Source organism: Myotis nattereri (genome assembly GCF_964212035.1).
Source record: "Myotis nattereri genome assembly, chromosome: 3".
In the NCBI taxonomy this organism is placed as follows: domain Eukaryota; kingdom Metazoa; phylum Chordata; class Mammalia; order Chiroptera; family Vespertilionidae; genus Myotis; species Myotis nattereri.
The window spans coordinates 153,081,273-153,100,012 of record NC_138077.1 but is presented as its reverse complement, the minus strand read 5'-3'; the positions used below and the strand labels follow the sequence as shown (position 1 = coordinate 153,100,012).

Below are 18,740 nucleotides of genomic sequence, written 5' to 3'. Positions count from 1 at the left end.
GTGATCACGGAGGGTAAAACAGGGGAGCAGTTCTGGATGGATACAAAACTCTAACATCCAAAATTCCACCAAGGATACATTTTAAGTCCAGTTGTGAATGTAAATTCATCAGTTTTGACCTATCAAGTTGAGTTGCCAAGTTCATTCAAATTATCTATAAAATAATCACATTTTTCAAATATCTCTGGTAGGGCTTTGTATCTCAATCATGTGGCAACATGTTTTATATATATGTAGGTCATGTCCAAAGCTGCATCAGTTCATTCATATTTTAATTGTCCCTCCTCTCATTTGGAAATGATTTTAATGGCTAAAAAGTAGTGTCAATTTTCTCAACAATGCTCTTTGATTCCAATTAGAATGTTTTCCACAAAGCTTTATAAGGCTATTTACACTTTAAATTTTAAAACATGACCCAAAAATGCTTAAGTTCTTTTCTCAATTTTATCCTTATACAAAAAAGTTCTTCATGCTTGATACAACTTCCTTATCCTAAAGATGAGCAAACAATCAGAAATATCAAGTGATTTGGTTATCTAACAAGGAAGCAATCTGGTTAGAGGATTTTTCTTATCTATATGGGTTTTTCTAAGCTTTTTCACGAGCTAAACTAAGCAGCTCCTTACCTGAGAACCCACATGGACACCCTAAGCAAACATGTTCCCAAAACATCTCTGAAGGGGTAAAGAATCCATTCTCTAATGAGGTGACAGATATAGAAAGTGCCACGAAAAAGTCTACTTTCCAACCAGGGATATTTCTGTGGAAGGTGAAGAAACCCATCTCCCTTCCCATTAATTGGCCATATTTTGAAAAGAAACTCAAGATACAAATGGCTGAAACTGTTCCAAAATATTTAACCTTCCTTGTTATCTTCCCTTCCCCCTCCCAAATGAACACTAGCCTGACCACAAAAAAAAAAAAAACAACTAGCCTGACCTATGTATCATAGATGCACATTCCCAGAAGTTGCTTAATATCGCAAGTGTGGCCACTACTTGTCCTAAAATATTGAACCACACAACCCCTCCAAAAAGAATAGTATGTTTCCTCTCAATTCTGTTACCTTTTAGAAAGGAGGCTTAAAGCACCAATGGGGACTGCTGTAGTGAGCTTTTCTGTCTTAATTGGTATAAGCTGTGAGTTAAACCAATGGGAGTGGAACAAAAGGTTTAAGACTTTCAGACAGTGGCTTGATGGGCTTTTTTTTTTTGGTGGGGTTATGGTTTGCTGTCATTTTTTTAATTTTGTAATATTTCAGCAACTTCTGAGCTATCTGTCCCACCAATACACGCATTCAGACTATACATTTTGCCTCATAATTATAATCCCATTTAATTTGGTGCCACATTGGGTTAAGCTTTACCAGTTGATGCCATCCCCCTCCAAATTATTTACATACAAAGACTTCAACCTTAAACAGTTTCTTGCTTTGTCAATTACTTCAATTTTGGGATTCATACATTTGTAAACCTAGAGGATAGGCAGCTGCAGAATTGTTTTTTTTTTTTAAGTTTGAGACATACTAGAAACCATCATACTGTTACGTTCCTTGCTTATTCCAAAAACATCATGGCTGGTATATTTTTAATGACACAAATTTTAATCTACTTGATCATGTTCCCAACTAAACAAATTTTATAGTTTTTTAAAGATTGGCTTCCGGTATGGGGGGAAACAATTGGACTGGGGATTTTTCAAAACTAATGTCTTTTTTTGACACTCTAAATTCAGTGTGTCCTGTAATTAACACTGTCTCTTACAGGCCTAAGAATCATGGACAGACTGATGCAGTGTTTTTCCTTTTATTGTTCAAAATGTTACAAATAACAGCACTACATTTGACCATATAAGTCAAATAAAATATTATCTTCCTGACTACAATCTTGTTTTCTTAATTATCACTATATACAAGCATTAAAATAGGAGCTGGGTAGAGAAAACATGTACAAGTAGGGATGGCAGATAAATTATAAGACACCCAGTTAAATTTGATTTTCAGGTAAACAAATTTTCAGTATAAATAGGTTTTAAATATTACACATACTAAAACATTATTTGTTGTTTATGTAACATTCAAACTTAACTGTGTGTCCTGTATTTTTATTTTTGACATCTGGCAACTCTTTGTATTCAGCAAACTTACTATGTAACAGGGAAATCAATGAATTTTCACAATATAAGACATATATGATACGTGCAATACAATAGGTGAGGAGAGGATCTCCACTACCTACCACAGAAGGGTACCTGGAAAAGATGCCAATCACAGTTCCTAAATTTTGATTGGCGGACAGATGGTTTAGCGTGATGATTTTAGAGCTCAAGTGTCGTGAGTTAAATCCCAAATTCACTGCTCACTAGCTGTGTAACCTTGGATGTTACTCTTTATTATACAATAAGGCTACTAATACCTGTTTTACGAGGCTGTTTGAGGATCACAGATAATGTATGTACAAAGCACCTGGAACACAGGAGGAAATCCCTAAATGGTTAATACCTACTATTAACATCACATGGCAAAGAGAGTATCTGTCATAAATATTCAAATGTTAATGTAATGCAGTAATAGTACTATTGAATAAGTAATTTTATTTCCATGATCTATTTACACTGTACAAACACTGTTGAAAAGCACCCTACAAGTTCACAGTACATTACATTATATTTACTTTAAAAATACATTCCTTTATAAAAGGTTCATAGAACATTGGCATGTCAACATCTGACAGAAATCTCAAAGCATGTCACCAGTTCTGTGAAAGCAAGAATGCTTCTAAGTGTTGTCAACTTCACAATCACAAGTCACCATTTGAGTTTTAAATACATACAAGTTTTAAATAAAAAAAAGTGAATTTTACAGTGGAAAGTTCCTGCAGCAAAACTTATTAACAGGTACTTTCATGGAGATGATATTTCATATTTTACAATATCAACTTATCTGCCCAAAAAACCATTTCATCAAGAAGTTTCGCAGTTCAAAATCTGTCATTTGTTGTTTTCTACTTTTTCTTCTTTGTTGGTTCTCCTGGATCTACTTTGCGCTTTTTAGAAGTATGCTCATCTTTTTCATCATCTTTAAACAGGAAAGAAAGAGTTTCAATCAGTAATTTTTAAAAAGCATTACAATTTCATTTACTTTGTAATAATACCATCAGCTAGCTTCAACTAATGTTTCTTTTAAAGTTTCCCAATAAAAAACCAAAAATTAACTTTTAAAATTCTGATTTTAAAGTGCAAATAAAAAAAGGGTTGTTTTTTTTTCAATTGTTATACAAAATTCACCCTTTAGTGCTATATTTAAGGTAAAATACAAAAATCAGATTTGTTCTGAAAAAGCTATTCCCATGTATTCCACAGCATATGTTGTATGTGTTCAAATATATAACCTACACTTTGTACAAATGGAACACACTATTTTTCACACACACACACACACACACACAAATCAATTTAACATAACGTTATTTAAATGGCTATCAGATACTTTTTCCCTTCCAATCTGCTTTAACTCCCCCCTCTCCCACCAAACGAATAATTTCCTTATCTCATCCTCAGGCTCCTTATATTTTGCAGTTAAAAAAAATCACTTACAGGTAGATGTTTCACTGAAACTGTATTTTCAATTATGTCCTATGTAGTTAGTTCTACCTCCCTTACCCTCACTATCCCATTCCTAGCAGGGTGAGACTATTACAATGGTAATAGAAAAACAGACATCTTTCCTCCTTCATATTGTGAAGAATTTGAGAGGGAGGATGGAGAAGAACCTTACATTAAAACTATGTTCTCTTTAACTTTTCTAATGTCTGTAGCTACAAAAAATTAATTTGACAATATGTCAAAAATGAGAAGTGGACCATTTTTTTCAACTTAAAATATCCAACTACAGAAACAGAAAAATAACAAAAAAATCCAACTACATGTTTCAATAAAACACAGGGTAGCACAGACCAGCTGCTAATTTCCCATTTCTCTGAACAAATGTGTGGCTTTATATTAAGAACACTACATAGATGGAATAAATAACTTGTAGAAGATATGATTTACAAAATACAAATTTATTTTAAGCACATTACTGAATTCATTGAACTTTTGACTTTATTTTCTCCATCAACAACAGATACTCAAAGTTCAACAACTGTCACGTGGTGGTCTAAAAACTATTTTGATGTTGAAAGGGTCCTTTATATTAAAAAATTTTGGAAGCCAATGATATCAGATCATAAAACTATAGAGGAAATATAGTTAAAACCTTAAGTCTTCAATTTCTTTCTGCTAACTGTACCATACTCAGAATATTTCCTTTGTTGATATGGGCAATAATTAGTATAAAGAGCAGGTGATTCATCTTCATCTTCAAACATAGCATGGAAATGTTATTCATACATTTCATAAAGCACTATGGATTTATGTAGATGGTAAGATAAAAGACAATTCAGATTAACAAATCATCCCAGGAATTTACAAACCAAAGTTTTAATCAGTAGTTTATTAGTATACACGAAGATCCTTGCTCTACAAACCAAGTAAAATAATATACAGCTCAAATAAACCAAGCCTATGGTTTTTAATTGGAGTTTAATTATCATCATGCTTGACTTTAGAGATTATTTTCAGTACTAATATAAAAATTAGTTACTTTGTAACTCTACTAGAAAAATCTGTTAACATATATTAAAAAGATTATCTTAAGACACTTCTGCTTTTAACCCACCACTTGTTATAAGCGCATTTACCGAATAACAACAAAAACACAAATTACTGAGGCTGGAAAAGTAAGTTATCACTGATATGAGAAGAGCTAATGCCATCTAGTGACATAACAAGGCATTGCCTTAAAAACCAGAGCAGGAAAAAGCAACTCCAAAACCCTGAAATGTTCCTTCATCAGCTTTACTACTTTGTGCCATATACTACAGAGGCAAGAGTAAAAAAAACAATTTTTCTATTATGGAATTCATGTCACCAGAAGTAAATAAGTTTAAATTATTAATACAAGCTAACTTGCTAAATTAAAAAAGAAAGCATTAGCTACTTGAGCTAAGCTTTAGTGATTGTTAATAAAGCTACAATTCATTATCTAAGCACCTTACAGATCTATATTTAACAATCACTAAACAAGAGGTGCTAATAAACAGCAAGATTCAATGACCAGTTTTGAACCTTTCCCAATTCCTCTTAAAATATCTGGAAGAAGTTAACTGGCAAAAAGGACAAAAGGGCAGAAAATGGGAAGAAAAAGTAAGCACAATAATGTGATAATCTAAAAACTTAATACAAGATATTTTATGAATTAAAGGAAGGTATTTATTATAAGAAGATAGACTTCAGGATTATCTTTCAATCTTGTGATCCAGCTTTAAACTGGCTGAGTGTGTTTGGGTCCTTCTGTTTTTTGATATTGCCAACATTCACTTTCTGATGGAGGACCATCACATGATCAAAAGCTCAGAAAATAACTAAGGCAATAGCAGTCTGTCACATATTTGGAATTCCTTCTATCTGAACTCAACAGGCAAGCTGGGTAAAAAGGAAATTCTTTCCACGTGTCCTGGATATATAATCCTCGCCTTTTCCACAGAGGAACAAAGGAGAGCACCTGTGTATGGCAGGCACCCCAGTCACACCGTCAACTCTAGTGGCCTTGCTGCCATTCTTCCTATGGAATATTTCTTACGCGCTCTCTAGCTCGGAAAATATACAAAGACTAAATTCCAATTTAATAATGCGTCAGTTCCATTTAAAGACCTGAATTTGTGAAGGTGCCTGCCTCAGAGCATGCCATTTTCTAGTTTTGTGGCCTTGGACATGTCACACAAGCTCTCAGTTCCACATTTTCACAAGGTGTTGTAAAGATTAAAGAGTATTTATGCAAAAGTGTTATTATTAATGATATAAAATACTATACAATATGAGGTATTTTAAATGCCCCCTTCATTTGGTATCTTCAAAAAGATGCATTTACTGATGATGTGCCTTGATGATGTCTAATACGTATTGGGAAATCAGTGAAAGAAATGAAAAAGCCAAGTAGAATAAAAACTGAAGAACTACCAGTTGGTTACCCTTGCTCTTAAAACAATCAAAAATCTCTGCATGGTTGCCTTTGATTTATGGGAAGATGATCAGAAATCTATTTAACAAAAATGGTACACCCTTTCATTAAAATGATAGTCCAAAATATTTAGTCCAACAACTGTCCTCTGAGTACTTAGGATGTATTCTCCTGCAAATTTTGATACAAACAAACATAAATAAGATCTGGACCCTGCTGTGTAAGGAACTCACTTTCATAAAGGAGACAGACTGTGAATAACTAGTCACATAAAAGGTGGTAAGTGCAATCAACAGCATTAGAATACACAGGCACAGAAAATTAGTTAGAGGGAGTTTAAGGGATAAATGAGTTTACCAGCCAAAGAGGAAGAGAACATTCCAGACTGCGGTGCAACATATATTGAAAGGCGTGGAACTATAAAATAGCACGGCACACTCAGTTTTGAATTTTAAAATCTTAAAGTGCTAGAAAGGGGCCGGGTGAAATGAGCGCGGAGAGAAAGGCAGAGCCTGTCACAGAAGGCTTTGACTCTGTGCTGTTGCTGAAGGGTATTGGGCAGGTGAGTTACATAATCAGGGATGATTTTTGGAAAGTTAACATTATTAGCTGCAGTGTGAAGGATGAAAAGGGGTAATTAAAAGTGTGGCAGCAGAGATTACTGTGGCTATTTCCAGTCCAAGTAAGAAATGAAATTATGCCCTAACCGGTTTGGCTCAGTGGATAGAGCATCGGCCTTGGACTGAAAGGTCCCAGGTTCGATTCCAGTCAAGGGCATGTACCTTGGTTGTGGGCACATCCCCAGTAGGGGGCGTGCAGGAGGCAGCTGATCGATGTTTCTCTCTCATTGATGTTTCTCACTCTCTATCCCTCTCCCTTCCTCTGTGTAAAAAATCAATGAAATATATTTTTAAAAAAAGAAAAAAAGATGAAATTATGATATGATGAAGGCAAGACAACTAGGTCATTACATTACTATTTTTAATGACTATATAGTATTACCCGATTAAGCTCATTTTGTCACACTAATTTTCGCTTTAAACCACAACCCCTTTCATATAATATGAAGCCTTCACAACTGCAATCACAAGAAGGAATCCATGCCGTCATAAACCCCCATATGCCACTGCCTGAGATATCAGATTTCACTCTAGAGAGCAGTGGTTCCCAACCTTGGCTGCACATTAGAATCACCTGGGGATCTTTTAAAAATCCTGATTCCTGGGCCTCCTCCTCCGGAAATTCTGTTTCTTTGTTACTAATGTGGTGGCCCCACCCCATAACAAAGAAACAGAATTTCCGGAGGAGGAGGCCCAGGAATCAGGATTTTAAAAAGATCCCCAGGTGATTCTAATGTGCAGCCAAGGTTGGGAACCACTGCTTAGAGCCTGAATAATGTGTGCTCTTTCTCTAAAACAGAGCAAATACTACTGGCGGAGACAGCAGCGCTTCGCAGCTGACTACATACTATCTTTCAAAACAAAACAAAACAAAAACAAAAAAAACCCCACAGTAAAAAGTATTCAAAGACTCTCCTCATCCATTTGCCAGCTCGCTGGATTTAAACTGCATCAAGCACCTCCATCTTCCTGAACCACCTCCGGGTCCAAAAGGTGCTGGTCCCCCCGCCCGCCTCGCCCGCCCCCCTTACCCGACTCCACCGTCTCCTCCCCGTCCGGCAGGAGCCGCGCCTTCCGGACGCTCTGCGGGGCGTCGTCGCCGTTGTCCTCGTAGATGTCGGACCACTTGATGGCCATGTCCAGCTCGGGCGGCGGCGGCTTCTTCTCCGCCGCGTAGGCCTCCGGGGGCGGCACGCAGCTGGACTTCCAGACTCTGAACTCCTTCGGCGGCTGTTGAGCAAACACACGGGGCGCCGTGAGCCACCGAGGCGCCCGGCGTCCGCGGGGCACATGCACCTCCCTGCCTGCCGTTCCATGGCTGTGCAGGGCGACTTTCTTTTTTTTTTAAAGTTTAAAGATACATTTTTCCTTTTCCATCCACATCACAGTACCGTTAAGTGAAAAGCCAAAGGGTTCCCTAGAGACGAAGAAAGCTGATAACTTTTTTAATTACCAAAGCAGAGTCCGGGTCAGACACTACGCCAAGGCGGCCCTCCCGGCGGCTGCAGCAGACACTGTCTTGGAGGCAGCACCGCAGGCACTTCGGCGTCAGGGGGGAGCGGTCTCGGGGACCAGCTGCAGCGGGGGCGGGGGAGTCACCACCGTTAGTCCTGGCCCCGCCCGAGGGGCACCGAGCGCGGAGGTCTGGGTCTCTTCACGAGCGGGCGGGGCTGCGGGTCCGACCGGACACCCACCGGGCGGGGGAGGGGGCCCGGGCTCCCGGGGGCGGAGGGGGGCGGGGGGCGCGGCCTCCCCCGGGGGGGGGTGGTGACTGCGGGCGGGGGGGGAACGGACTTCCGGCCCCAGGAGGCGGCTCGGGAGGGCGGAGGCCGGGGCCAAGACCCGAGAGCGGGGCCGGGGGCCTCACCTCCTCGGGCGCCTTGACGACGTGCCTCTCCCAGTCGATCTGCTTGTTGAGCGGATTGTAGAGAAAGGCCGGGCGCGTCACGCTCCGGAACAGCTCGTCGGGGCCCGGCAGCTTCTTGTTCCCACAGCCGCCCGCCGACTGGGCCGGGTCCGGAGCCCCGCGCCTCGCCTCCTCCGGCTCGCTGCTGTCCTCCTCGTCCGAGGAGCCTGAGCTGCTGCTCCCGTACGCTGCGAAGTAGCTCAGGGGGTCCTTCTCCTCGGCTGCCATGACGGCGACGCGCGGCGACCGAGGCTTCCGGAAGCCGGAAGCGGTCACAGGCCCCGCCCCAGTGCCCCGCCCCCGTCTCGCAGGTAATATCGGGGAGGGGTGCGCTCCCTGGCGGCCATGCCGCGCTATTGCGCCAGGACAGGCTGAAGAGGCCGCGCTGCCCCCCAGCAGGGGCTTACTTGGCTCATTGCTGTCCGAGGTGCACCGAGAAGAAACAGGCCCTCGGTCAGTGGTCCCAGCCAAACTTTCAGCGCTCAGTAAGTATTTATTGAAGGCGCAGAAGAGCTAAGAATTTTGTCATTTCACTGCCATCTCCCTTTAGGTCTTGCCTAGAGAAAACCAGTATTTTTTTCTGATCCTGCTGCATCTTCTCTTCAAAAGAGAACAAAAGATTAAAACTATGAACAATAAAATGGCAACAAATACTTATCTATCAACAATTGAATCTAAAAATCAAAATATACGAACAAGGAATCTAGTGAACAAAATAAACTGGTGAACAAAACAGAATCAGAGGCATGGAAACATGGAACAGACTGAGGCATCTCAGAGGCAAGGGGGGTGGGAAGGGATTAACCAAAGATCTTACCTATAGACACAGACAATGTGGTGAAGGCCTGGGGCGGGGTGGGAGCCGGGTGAAGGGGGGTCATGGGGAGTGGGTAAAAAGGGGGACATCTGAAATACTATCAACAATAAAGACTTTTTTAAAAAAGAGAAAAGAATCACTCAGTGTGCTCCCTCCGTCACCATGGAAATCACACACCAAGTCTCTGCTGGTTGACCCCATTCCAGTGCACTCTGAACAGCCTCTCTGATGAAACTCCTTCTGGATTGCAACCCCCCATGCCAGGGTCCCCCAAACTCCCTGGTTTCTCTGGTCATCCTGCTTCTTCCATTCCTGCATCACTCTGTAATGGCCCTTAAATGTTGGTGTTTCCTAACATACAGGTGTCCAAAAACAAGTATACACACATTCACAGCTGATAGCTCCATGTTGAAAATGAAATGTATTTTAATAAAAACTGTATAATTATTCAATGTGTGTGCATACATTTTGGGGGGGCACCCTATCTTATACCACCTTTCAGCAATATTAACATTTTCCTACTGCCCATCCCTTTTTATGGCATTAACTACCTTGTGTTTATGACTCCCAGATCTGGGCCTCTGACCCCAGACTTACCCTCCAAGCTCTGGACCAAACCTCTACCTGGCTCTTAAACTTGCCATATGGATTTCCTGCTGGCATCTCAAACACCCACTTAAGGGACAAGTAACTTGTCTTTCCATATAACTTTCTTTTGCATTTGTGTTTCCTCTCAGTAAATGACATAATGATGTGCCTAATCACCAGGAAAACTAAAAATCCTTGCCCTGGCCGGTGTGGTTCAGTTATTTGGGCATTGTCCTGGGCACCAAGAGGTTGCTGGTTTGATTCCCAGCCAGGGCACATGCTCTGATCCCCAATAATGGGCATGCATGACAGATGCTTCTTTTTCCCTTTCCTTTCCCCTGTCTCTAAAAATCAATATATATATATTTTAAAAATCCTGACTCCTTCTAGTGAACTAAGAGGGAATGCTACCCAAGTGAAAGTGATAAAGTTGGTGTCATGTAAACATTCACAGACCCCACTAAGGATGCCCGCTCACTTACACAGTACCCTCATCTTCGGGGGCGGAGAATATGTCTCTTAGCCACTCCCCTTTCACAGTCCTATAGCACAAGCCTGAGGTCCTTGAGGGGGGGAGTTGATTATGCTTTGTTCACTTACATATTCCTAGTGCCAGCTCAGTGCCCGCCACTAAATATGCAGATGATCAATAAATACTGGGGATTATAACTTAGGAGGGTGTATGTATAGATAAATGTTCCTTAGAGTTTTCCATCCAAGTACATATGGTAATAGGGAAAAAGGATGGTCCCAAAGTGCAAAGTTTGGGAGACCATCCTCACTCTGACACCAGTTGCAAGCTCGCAGACCCCCCAAACCAACCTCAGGTTTGATAATCTGGTAGAAGGCCTCACAGAACTCACCGAAAGCTGTTTTACTCATGCCTATGTTTTATTATAGCAAAAGGACACAGATTAAAATCAGTCAAGGGAAGAGGTGCATGGGGCAGAGTCCCAGAGACTCCTACATGCAGAACTTCAATCTGGCTTCTTCCAGTGGAACTGTAGACACTGTTAACTTCTTGCAGCAAAGATATGTGACCAGGTGCGTGGAGCATTGCTAATCAGGGAGGCTCACCTGAGCCTTGCTGTTCAGAGTTTTATTGGGGCTAGCTCATATACACATAGTGGATTTCAGAGGTCAAGCTGATACAATGTGGCCCCCAAAACCCCATAACAGTTTTTGGGGGTACATAGTATAATATCTTGAAAATGTATGCAAATGTTATACATTAGTTCCTAATGTAGTTCTTTTATTGTAATACTAGAGGTCCAGTGCACTAATTCATGCACGGGTGGGGGCCGGCTGGCCCGGCCCCAATCAGGACAGATCAGGAAGAGGAGATGGCAGGAGGTTGGCCTGCCAGCCTGCCCTGATTGGGGCCCATCAGGGCCCAGCCAGCTGGGGGAAGGGGCCCTGTGCCCCACCCCCAGTTAGGTTTGGGGGGCTGATTGGGGCGTGGCTGGCCATGGGGAGGGGCTTTGCACAGTGAGCTGGCTGGCCCTGCCCCCGAGTGGGGTGGGGGGTGCCGATCAGGGGCCAGCAGCCTGGGGGAGGGGCCCTGCCCCTGATCAGGGTAGTGGAGGAGGGGACACCTATCTGGGGTGGGGCAGGGCAGGGGGAGGGGCAGCAGGAAGTTGGCTGGCTGGCCCCACCCCTAGGGGTGAAGCCAGCTGGGGGGAGGGGCTGCAGGCCAATCAGGGTGGTGGGGGCCCATAGGGGGTGGGGCAGGCTGGGGGTGGGGGGGTGGAGTGGGGGGGAAGGGTTGCAGGAGGTTGGCCTGCCAGCCCCACCCCCTATTGGGGTGTGGGAGGCGATCAGGGGCGGGGAGGAGCTGAGGGCCTGTTGTGGTGGGGAGGGCCGATCAGGGGCGGGGCTGGCAGGGGGAAGGCCGCGTGGGGCATTTGGCCAGCTGGCCCTGCCCTTGATCGGGGTGGGAGAGTCCGGTAGTGGACAGTACTTATTAAAGGATACTTTCGAGAACAGTAACTGGGAAGAATGAGAAAAGAGCAGGTTTGAGCAGAGAAATAAGTAAAGCTGCAATGCTGGCCAGGGATTAGCCTCAGAGAACCACATAGAGAACTCCTGGGTCAATGGGGAAAAAGGAGACCTATGTACCTAATCGGGCTGGTTTGCTGGCCACAGTGGGCATCATAGCAACCGGTCGTTATGGTCGCTGGCTTTTTATATACATAGATGCAAAATATTTTTTTTTTAAAATATATTTTATTGATTTTTCACAGAGAGGAAGAGAGAGAGATAGAGAGTTAGAAACATCGATGAGAGAGAAACATCGATCAGCTGCCTCTTGCACATCTCCCACTGGGGATGTGCCCGCAACCAAGGTACATGCCCTTGACCGGAATCGAACCCGGGACCTTTCAGTCCGCAGGCCGACGCTCTATCCACTGAGCCAAACCGGTTTCGGCTAGATGCAAAATATTTAAAAATACTTACCATTGAGTAAAACTGACAGTCTAAGATAACCACATTTATTCTGTGGCTTTAAAACTGTCCCACTGCTGAGTGCCTCTGCGGTTGGGGTACCCAGTTTGAGTCACATAAGTCCCTGTTATCAAAGTTGCCAATAGCTTCCATGTAACCAAATCTAAGAGCCACTTCTTACTTGACCTTTTAACAAGATAGGCCTTCTTCTTGAAACACTTTCCCCCCCGCCTTTCACTAGCTCATACGCTTCAGTTTTCTTCCTATTTCACAGGCCCCTTCAGTTTCTTCTGTCACCTTCTTCTCTGTCTTACCTTTAAATGTGAGAGCTCTTCAGGCTCAGCCCTAGACCTTCCTCTCTTTTCTATCAAACCTTATTTCAAGTTTGTTTTTTTTAAGGAGGTCCCATGATTTTAAAAACTTTTTTTTGCTAATAACTCCCACATTCATATAACCAGTCCAGAAGCCTTCCTTGACCACCAAACTCTTGTCATCCCATTTCCAACTTTACTAACAATTCCTTCAAACTTAACATATTTGTGGTAGATTATCTACCAAGATTATCAACACTGTGCATGTGCGCTCCTCCTTCCATCAAGAGGTGTAGAATCTTTCCTCTCTTTGAAGCTGGGCTGCCTTTGTCATTTGCTCTGATGAACAGAATGCTCCCACTTTGCTCCCTTGGGAACACTGAGCCACCATGTCAAGAGGCCCAGCTGCCCAGCTGGAGAGAGAAGGGTCCCTGGCCAGTTCTCAGCCAGTACATTTATGCTAGGTACGGCACCAGGCATGCGAGCGACGTTATCTGGAATCATCCAGCCCCAGTTGAGGTTTTAGTTTCCAGAATGACCCTAGGATAGATTAGAAAAATCATGAAGCTAAATCCAGCCCAATTTGCAGAATCATGAATAAATACTTGTTATTTTAAGCCACCAAATTTTGGAATGGTGTGTTATATAGCAATAGATAATTGAAAAATATGTCCTTAACAGAACTCTTTATTCCCTACCTTCAATACTCCTCACAGTCTTGCCTCTCCCTTTAATTTCCACTATTATTAATTAGGTGCTCACGACAAAAATCAGAAAGTCATAATTTTAAGTTTAAAAATATCTTCCAAATCCAAACACTTTTTACCAGTTCTACCTCTACCACCCTCTTCTTTTGCCCGAACAATTGCAGTAGTGTTTTTTTTTCTTTATTGCTAACTTTTTTTTTTTTTACATTTAATAACCTTTAAATTGGTTCAGATTCATGCATTGCATTTGGTAGTCATGTCTCTTTGTCTCCTTCAACCTAGAATGATTTTTCAGTCTTTAACGTTCATAACCTTGATATTTGGAAGAGTGTAGGCCAATTATTTTGTAGAAGATTCCTCATTTTGAGTTTGTCCAATGATTAGATTCATCAGTAGGAAACAGTGGTGTATTCCTTTCATTGCATTCCATCAGGAGGCATGGAATTTCAATTTGCTCTGATACTGATAATTTTAACTTTTTTTTTTTTTTTTTTGAGGAGGTGTCTGCCAGGCTTCTCTACTAAAAAAGTTATTTTTTTCTTCCTTTATAATTTATTAGTATTTTGTTGGGAGGTGCTTTGAGACAATGCCAATAACCCATTCTTCAATTAGTTATGTTTATGTATTTATATTAACACCGACTCATTGTTTCCTGTTTTATCCAATAATTGCAATCTATTACTATCACTAATTATTTTAATGTTGAAATTGTCCCAGTTTTGGCCTATGGGAGCCCCTTCAAGCTGGCTTCTGTGCCCTCTGGACATGCCCATTCTTTGAACACTTACCTACTTTCTGGTGTAAGATATTCTAGGCTTATTTTATACTTTGCCCTGGAATTAGACATTTTGCCAATGAACTCTGATTCTTTCTAATGGAGAATATTTAGGAGACATGATCTACGTGTTTGGTGTGTTCATTGCTAATGAGATGTTAATGTTCCAGGTTCTCTCAGTAGACAGAGTTAATGTACTTATTTCTATATCTATCACATTCACACTGATACCTCTAATTTTAATCCAATACTACAGGATTGATTACTTTTTGCTTTCTCTTCCCATATTTGTAACTTTATTTTCTAACATTGAGAAATCTGGCTTCCATTAGCCTAGATGTTATTTGATCAACCCCCAAGTATGCAGCCAACCTTCCGTCACTGCTGCTGGTCCTTCCCTCATGTGAGCACCCTGCTTAACCCTACTGGGCTCTGACATACAGCATTAGCTTGCCCTTCTTCAGACGCCCTCCTCACCCTGTCCCTACCTCCTACTTCAGGCTCTGATGTTGGACATCCCTACAGATACCTTCTTCACCAGCTCAGGCTTTCACACCTTTTGAGGGGACGCCTTTCTCTGGGCCCTGACACTATACTGAGCCATGTCTACACCCTTCTTACTGTACTCAGGCTCTGAGAGCCCATGCCCATCTGTATTTCCACTCTCATTCTTTTTGCACCCTAAAACTCTATACCAGCGATTTTCAGCCAATGTGCCGCAAGAACTTTTAAGACATGCAATACCTATTTACTCAGGGGCAGTGAGCTCTTTTCCCTTAGACCAATGGTTCTCAACCTGTGGGTTGCGACCCCTTTGGGGGTCAAACGACCCTTTCACAGGGGTCGCCTAAATACATCCTGCATATCAGATATTTACATTACGATTCATAACAGTAGCAGAATTACAGTTATGAAGTAACAACGAAAATAATTTTATGGTTGGGGGTCACCACAACATGAGGAGCTGTATTAAAGGGTCGCGGCATTAGGAAAGTTGAGAACCACTGCCTTAGACTGTCACATAAAAAAATGACAACAGCCAACACAGTAACAGCTGTCTGGTGTGAATGAATCGAAATTATACTTTTTTGGTCAGATCAGCAAAAAATATATTTTCTGGTGTGCCACAGAATTTTAGTAATGAATTTCTATGTGCTGTTGCTGGGGTCCAACCCCAGCAGGTCCAGGGGTCCCCAAAGGTGTGGACGGAGTCGGTGAAGAAGGAATGACACGGAGACAGCGTTCAGTTGATCAGCAGCCTAGCCAGGATCTCTAGCCAGGATCTCCAGCCAAGTTCTGTTCAGGATCTCCAGTGAAGTTCTGGTTAGGATCTCCAGCCAGGTTCTGTGTCCATGTTCTCTTGCTAGGTTCTCCAGCCAGGTTCTGTCCAGGTTCTCCAGCCAGGTTCAGTCACCAGGTTCTAGTCAGGTTCTCTTGCCATGTTCTATCCAGGTTCTGTAGCCAGGTTCTGTCTCAAGGTTCTTCAGCCAGGTTCTCTCGCTAGGTTCTGTCTCTAGGTTCTGTGGCCAGTTTCTGTCCAGGATTTTTTGCCATGTTCTCTCCAGAGAAATTCTTCTGTCTCTAGGTTCTGTGTAGGTTCTGTGTCTAGGTTCTGTGTGTAGGTTCTGTGTCCTGTTGTCTTGTTACATCTGTATTTAAACCAGTTGATTCCAATCCTATCAATCTCTATTCCAAAGGTTAAGGCGTTTATCTCCATTCCAGGGAGTAAAGATTATGTAGCTTAAGCATGATTGTTCGTAGTTAAAGTGATTAATTACCCACCTGGCACTTAGTTAAGGGGTTTTATTCCCTCCCTAACTTCAGGGGAAAATCCCTACCTGGGGAAACAACCTTTCTCAGAGAGGTGACCTTGGTTAAAACACATAGTGCCAAGAAGGTGAGCAAACATATTAAGAACAGTATGCCATATATGCCAGGTCCCTTGAAACAGCAAGCATGGACCGGCTCCTGGCATGCTGTGAGATGAAAAAGGTTGACAATGGCTGCCCTATCCCCACCCCATACTATGCAGATCCTGTCCGGCCTCCCACACTCCACTCTAGACCCCATCACTCCCCTAAGCCCTAGAGTGCAGGTACTTACTGTTTGGCCCCCAATAATGGCTTGTGGATTGAGTTGTTAAAGTGCAGAGAAGAGAATGAAAGGTTAGCATGGTTCTCAACCTTCCTAATGCCGTGACCCTTTAATACAGTTCCTCATGTTGTGGTGACCCCCAATTTCATTGTTACAAATTGAACGTAATTAAAGCATAGTGATTAATCACAAAAACAGTATGTAATTATATATGTTTTCTGATGGTCTTAGGCGACCCCTGTGAAAGGGTCATTCAACCCCCAAAGGGGTCACGGCCCACAGGTTGAGAACCGCTGAGTTAGAGGAAGGGAAAGAACAAAAAGATAAAGTTGATCTCTTTCTTCCATCCTGTCCTCCAATCCATTCTCCATAAAGCAGCCACAATGAACTTTTAAGACGTGAATCAGATCATATCACTTGTTTAATCCCCTCCAATTGTTTCCCACCTTAGAAGAAAATCCAAACCTTTGGAGAATGGTCTGTAGGCCCTTGTGAAATCTCATTTCTATCCAGGCTCCTAAGTTCCCCACTGTCACCCCTCACACTTATGTGCCAGCCACACAGGCCTATGAGGCTCTCAGTAACTCATTCCTGTCTCAGGCTTTTGCCCTGGATATTCCTTCTGCTGGACTTTTCCCCCAGAACTTCATGTGACTGACTTCTTCCTTCTTAGCATTTAAGTCTGAGCTCAAATGTTACCTGCTCTGAGTGCACATCCTTCATAATGCTATCAATACTCTTTCCAAGTGACTTTGTAGCTCATGCATGTACTATTTCATATCTATGGCAACTAGAATGATCTGGCTTTCCTTGTTTATTTTCTATCTCCCCTAAAATGTGAGTTCTACAAGAACATAGACTTTGTCTGTTTTATCATTATCTCCACTACCTACAATAATGGGGACTCAATAAATAATTATTGAATTAATGAGTCAAAAATATAATCTCCACTTACCTTTCTGCCATTTAAGAAATGCTAATAAGAAAGCATGGAGTTGTGGAAAGAACATTGATCAATCTTAGAATTAAACAGTCCTGAATTTTAATCCTAAAGAGCTATGTGATTTTGAGTCCTGAGTTTGTTTCTCATGTGTTAAAAAAAGCTGAAAATGAAACCTACCTTGCAGGGTTGTTATTAACAGTAAAAACAAGATCACACATGTGGAAACACTAAACACAGTTATTTGGCTTTTTATACGACTGTGGTTTCCAAATATTGTTGCATACTGGAATCACTTGGAAACCTTTAGACTTCTGATGCCTGGCTTCCACGCCCAAGCATCTGATTTAATTGGTATGGGGTATAGCCTGGACATTGGGATCTTTCAAAGACCTCCAGGTGATTCTAAAATGGGCAGTCAAGTTTAGGAACCACTGCAATCAAGAACTGACTTATCATTAAATGGTATGGCAAATTCAGAGTAAAAATTTTTGGAGCATTCAAGTTATCTATGTACTTTTTTGTACTTAAATTCAGCTCTCCTTTCAGAAAACCCTCTTAAGATTGTATTTAACAACTATGGATCAATTTGCTTCGTGGTTTGCTTTTTTCCCAGAGTGTACAATGTACATATTTACCCAGTGACACAAGATAAGGCCATAGCTTAAACTTCGTGCTCCCTTTTACATTGCTTTCGAAAGAGAGAGTAGCTATAAGACTTGACTTCTACCTTATACCATGCACAAAAATTACTTTGTAATGAATCACAGAGCTAATTGTGAAGCTAAAACAACTAAGTTTCCAAAAGGCCCTAGTCGGGCCCTTGGACTGAAGGGTCTCCGGTTCTATTTCAGTCAAGGGTAGATACCTTGGTTGCAGGCTTGATCGCAGGCCCCCAGTCAGGGCGTTTGCGGGAGGCAACCAAATGTTCCTGTTTCTCCCCTTCCTTCCACTCTCTCTAAAAATCAATTCGAAAAATATCCTCCGGTGAGGATTAACCAAAAGAAAACAGACTATCATTATGACATTAGGACAAAAATTTCTTAAACAGGAGACGAAAATTACTAACCATAAAAGAACCATTGGACTTAATTTTAAAAATTATCAAAATAAACAAACAAAAAACTCCACAAACAAAAAAAACTCCCAAACAAAACAAAACAAAAAAACCTCAAAACAAAAAAATTTGAACAAAAGCAAATTTCCCTTATGCTGGCTTGCCCCTAATTTGCCAGTATCTGACTTTGCGCTAAGAGCGACTTGCTGACGAAATGGAATTACCTCTTGAAAATGTGAGCTCACCATGAAAAGACATGGAGATACTTTAAACGCATATTGCTAAGTAAAAGAAGCCAAACTGAAAAGACTCTATTCTGTATGATTCCAACTATGAGATTCAGGAGAGGAAGGGGTTGGAAAGAGGTTGAGTAAGGGGTAAGGGGATCAGAAGATTTTTAGAGCAGTGAAACTACTCTGTAT

The 18,740-nt window shown here is 41.8% G+C and overlaps 1 protein-coding gene across 1 annotated transcript; it reads right to left on the bottom strand.

The window, feature by feature from the left end:
- Window positions 1-1,213: 1,213 nt before the first annotated feature.
- On the bottom strand, window positions 1,214-8,869 carry LOC308515803 (UPF0690 protein C1orf52). Its single transcript, XM_081086413.1, has 3 exons — window positions 8,546-8,869; window positions 7,710-7,908; window positions 1,214-3,076 (listed from the first exon to the last, which is right to left on the bottom strand). Exons 1-3 carry the CDS (start codon window positions 8,810-8,812, stop codon window positions 3,003-3,005), a joined length of 540 nt encoding a protein of 179 aa, XP_080942539.1. The 5' UTR covers window positions 8,813-8,869; the 3' UTR covers window positions 1,214-3,002.
- Window positions 8,870-18,740: the final 9,871 nt, after the last annotated feature.

Excerpts from the sequence above, each read along its gene's own strand:
- LOC308515803 (XM_081086413.1), bottom strand. The coding sequence starts at position 8,812 with ATGGCAGCCGAGGAGAAGGACCCCCTGAGCTACTTCGCAGCGTACGGG. Across the intron at positions 7,909-8,545 it reads TCGTCAAGGCGCCCGAGGAG|CCGCCGAAGGAGTTCAGAGT; the intron begins GTGAGGCCCCCG and ends TTTGCTCAACAG. Across the intron at positions 3,077-7,709 it reads GGAGGAGACGGTGGAGTCGG|ATGATGAAAAAGATGAGCAT; the intron begins GTAAGGGGGGCG and ends TCCTGTTTAAAG.